We start from the raw sequence: 3,182 nt of genomic DNA, 5'->3' as shown, positions 1-3,182 counted from the left end.
AGATCCATGGGTCCATCCAATGTAAGAACGACGTTGCGGTCAGCGCGGCACCAAGCGACGTGGCTGCACTGTAGAAGACTTGTTGCCAAGTAGTTTTGTGGCTCATTATTACCGAGGCGAATGTCACTCAAGTCTTATACCTACTGTTTCGTTTCTTGGATTCAACATCCACACGTTGGTCATAGCCCCACCATTCAACGAGTCGTCGTCGACTGTGTTAGTGGAGAGAGCATCAACTAGGCGGCGTACTTGACTTATTGGTCAAGGCGTGTACGACGAGCGCTGGTTCAAGGCACAATCGGTGCCACCACGTCGCGCTTGGCATGCATGATTGCGACTTGCAATGCCGTCATGCCCTCCTATTGCACAAGTGAGATGAGCATCGTTTCCCTTGGGTACATAATGGTTACCTTGTTTTCAGCAAGAATGTTGATCCGTGGCTGCTGCGCCAGCAAGTACGAAACCATGATGGGCAAACCCTTTCGAGAGGCCGTGTGCAACGGCGTGTTGCCATCCTAGTACACGACAACGTGTCCAATCTCTCGTTGCATATCCAATGGATCGTACATTGTCGGCCGCGTTGATATCGCAGTCCGGGTGCTCGAAGATCGCGCGCACCAAGCTGCGGTTGCCGCGTTCGCACGCACAGTACAAGGCCGTCGCCCCATTGGCCTCCTACATTTTGTACACTCCAATCTCGAAATCTGCAAAATAAACACGCCTGTCGTACCTCAGAGCGACCATTGACGTCGATGGACGGACACTCAAGAAGCGCACGGAGAGCATCCATATAGTCACCATGGCCCTCGACGGACTCCATGGCTTCGCACGCGACAACCGCGTGCAGTGGCATCGTCATCGCCAGGTTCAAAAGGGCTTGATCTGGGCCGGTTTCACTCATCGGGGCGTCGACCACGATAGTCGCGTGTACATCCACAAGAGGTAGGAGCGCGCGAAGGACATCGCCGTGGCCGCGGGTCACAGCATGTGCCAGCGCCATCGACCCCTTCTGTGTTGTCTACAGCATCCTCTCTCAGTACCCAAAAACGTCAGAAGCGAGAGCGCACGTTTGGGACGTCGATCGGCGCACCCAGCTATAGCAGGCAGCGCACCACGGCCGCATGACCCAAGCTACTCGCCAGTGCGATGGCTGTCGTCGGCTCCCATATGGTCGGCTCCTACTCCAAAAATACGCGGACATCGCTGTTTACAATGCATACCGATGTCTGGTCAACGTATGCAACGTTGGCGCCATGAGCAGCGAGAAGCTGTAGCATCTCCACGTTCGCATGGACGGTCGCAACGAGCAGCGCCGTGTGTCCATACTAGGTAGTTATTTTTCAGAAAAAACAATGGTGGCGAGGTTAGGTGTACTGACCGGATTGATGGCTTCCAAGTCCTTGACGTGGGGAAGCAGCGCCGCGACCGTGCGTGCGTCGCTGTGCATGACTGCGTCAAATAACGGAAGATGTTCGTCCTAATCGCGATTGGTGTCAGAGGGAAAGACGCAACAGCAGATTTTCGACAGTTTCTAGGTTGGCATCGGCACCGAGCGGGATGAGCCACGACACGATGTGCGGTTGGCGGTGCAGGATGGCGAGCCGGAGGTACGAGGCATGCTAGCAAGAGAGATGGCAGTTGGGTTTCTTGATTGATGTCGCTGCGTACTTGAAGCGTCTGCGTCTCATCATAACACAAAGAGCCCTCGTGGATGTCAAAGTACGGCAAGAGCAACTCGGCGACGCCGCGCCGGCCAGCTACAATGGCCTGCGCAAACAACGTCGGGTCCGCCTACAAAGCATCATTATATGCTGTCGCCAGTCGAGATGACATTTTTGTACATTGACATTGGTCGCAGCGTGCACGTTGGCACCGGCCGCCAAGAGCATCGACGTGATGGCCAGTTGAGCGTCGTCTGGTAGAGGCGACTTCACCACACAAAAGATGGCTGTTCGCCCGATCTGCGCTAGCGCATGACAGGCCATCGAGCACGAATATAATGTAATGAAGCGCACCTCGTCTGCTGCGTCAACATTGATCGACATCTCTTGCAGTAGGCGCGCCACGATCGCTGGGTGACCCAAGTACGCGGCGGCCATGAGCGGTGTGATTCCCTTCTACATGACGCAAACTTTACGAGGCACATTGAGGCAACGACGCACCGATTCAGTCACATTGCAGTCGGCACCGGCGCGGAGAAGTGCGTCGACGACCGAGACACGACCGTTGCCGCAAGCGCGAAGCAAGAGGGGTTCTCCGCTCTATGACAACAGTGCTATGAAGACTGCATTGCATCGAGGCGCACGTATGAAATGTCGACGTTGTCCATCTTGGCAGCCAAATAGACGACAACATCGTCGTGGCCTCTGTCGTACGCGCCCTTAATGGGAAGGTCCTCGCCCTAGACGCGCATGCGTCATCGGTGATTATCGCGCAGTCTCATACCACGTTGGTTGGCGCGACGGTGGCGCCATGCTCAACAAGAAGCTGCACAATCTCCAAGAAGCCATTCGAGGCCGCACTGTAGAGAGCGTAATCACCGTCCTAACCGGAGCTGTTCAGACCAACCGAGAGACACATGCGTACTACGGCAGTGATCGCGTCAATGTCCGAAGTTGGCAGCAAGTACTGGACCATCTTAGGCTGATTGTAGCGCACAGCGAGCAAAAGGGGCGGACACCCCCCTAGAACGTCACTTTCGTATCCTCACGAGATGCGGGATGGTACCGGAATGTCATGCATGCCCTCTTGGAGCGTCGTGTAGAGCTTGACAAGCCCGAGCGAGTTGGTGAAGATGGCAGCTTCGAGCGGGTTTTGCTTTGTCTATAGATGCTTATTAGCGTTCGCGCATTATGAAGGTCCTGGGACTCGACCGGACGCATCGCGACCAGGACCTCCCACGCGATTTTCATGCAGTGGTTCGCATGCTCCACAAGCTGCTTTTGGATCGCCTAGTAGAGAGTTCGAGGCATCGTTGTCGTGTCCGGAGGTACCGGCATCTCCAAGCGCGGGTCCCCGTCGTAGGCCAAGAGGATATTAAAGAGACGCGGGTGTCCCGACGCCAGCGCTGTTGTCAGCGGCGAAGCGTGCGCAAAGAGCACATCGCGCGCCACATAGTGGCCCAGTGGGAGCTGCTGGAGCTCGTCGGGCAGCGACGTCGAGAGCCGCGAGTTGGGCGACGC

At 56.1% G+C, this 3,182-nt stretch overlaps 1 protein-coding gene across 1 annotated transcript; it reads right to left on the bottom strand.

The window, feature by feature from the left end:
* Positions 1 to 225: 225 nt before the first annotated feature.
* Positions 226 to 3,030, bottom strand: SPRG_16909 (hypothetical protein). Its single transcript, XM_012356420.1, has 12 exons — positions 2,994 to 3,030; positions 2,874 to 2,951; positions 2,728 to 2,823; positions 2,590 to 2,643; positions 2,446 to 2,544; positions 2,163 to 2,261; positions 1,221 to 1,325; positions 1,113 to 1,178; positions 731 to 1,018; positions 568 to 675; positions 411 to 515; positions 226 to 359 (listed from the first exon to the last, which is right to left on the bottom strand). Exons 1-12 carry the CDS (start codon positions 2,997 to 2,999, stop codon positions 288 to 290), a joined length of 1,176 nt encoding a protein of 391 aa, XP_012211810.1. The 5' UTR covers positions 3,000 to 3,030; the 3' UTR covers positions 226 to 287.
* Positions 3,031 to 3,182: the final 152 nt, after the last annotated feature.

This window comes from Saprolegnia parasitica, assembly GCF_000151545.1.
Source record: "Saprolegnia parasitica CBS 223.65 unplaced genomic scaffold supercont2.460, whole genome shotgun sequence".
NCBI lineage: Eukaryota > Oomycota > Saprolegniomycetes > Saprolegniales > Saprolegniaceae > Saprolegnia > Saprolegnia parasitica.
This window is presented reverse-complemented; position numbering and strand designations above follow the sequence as displayed.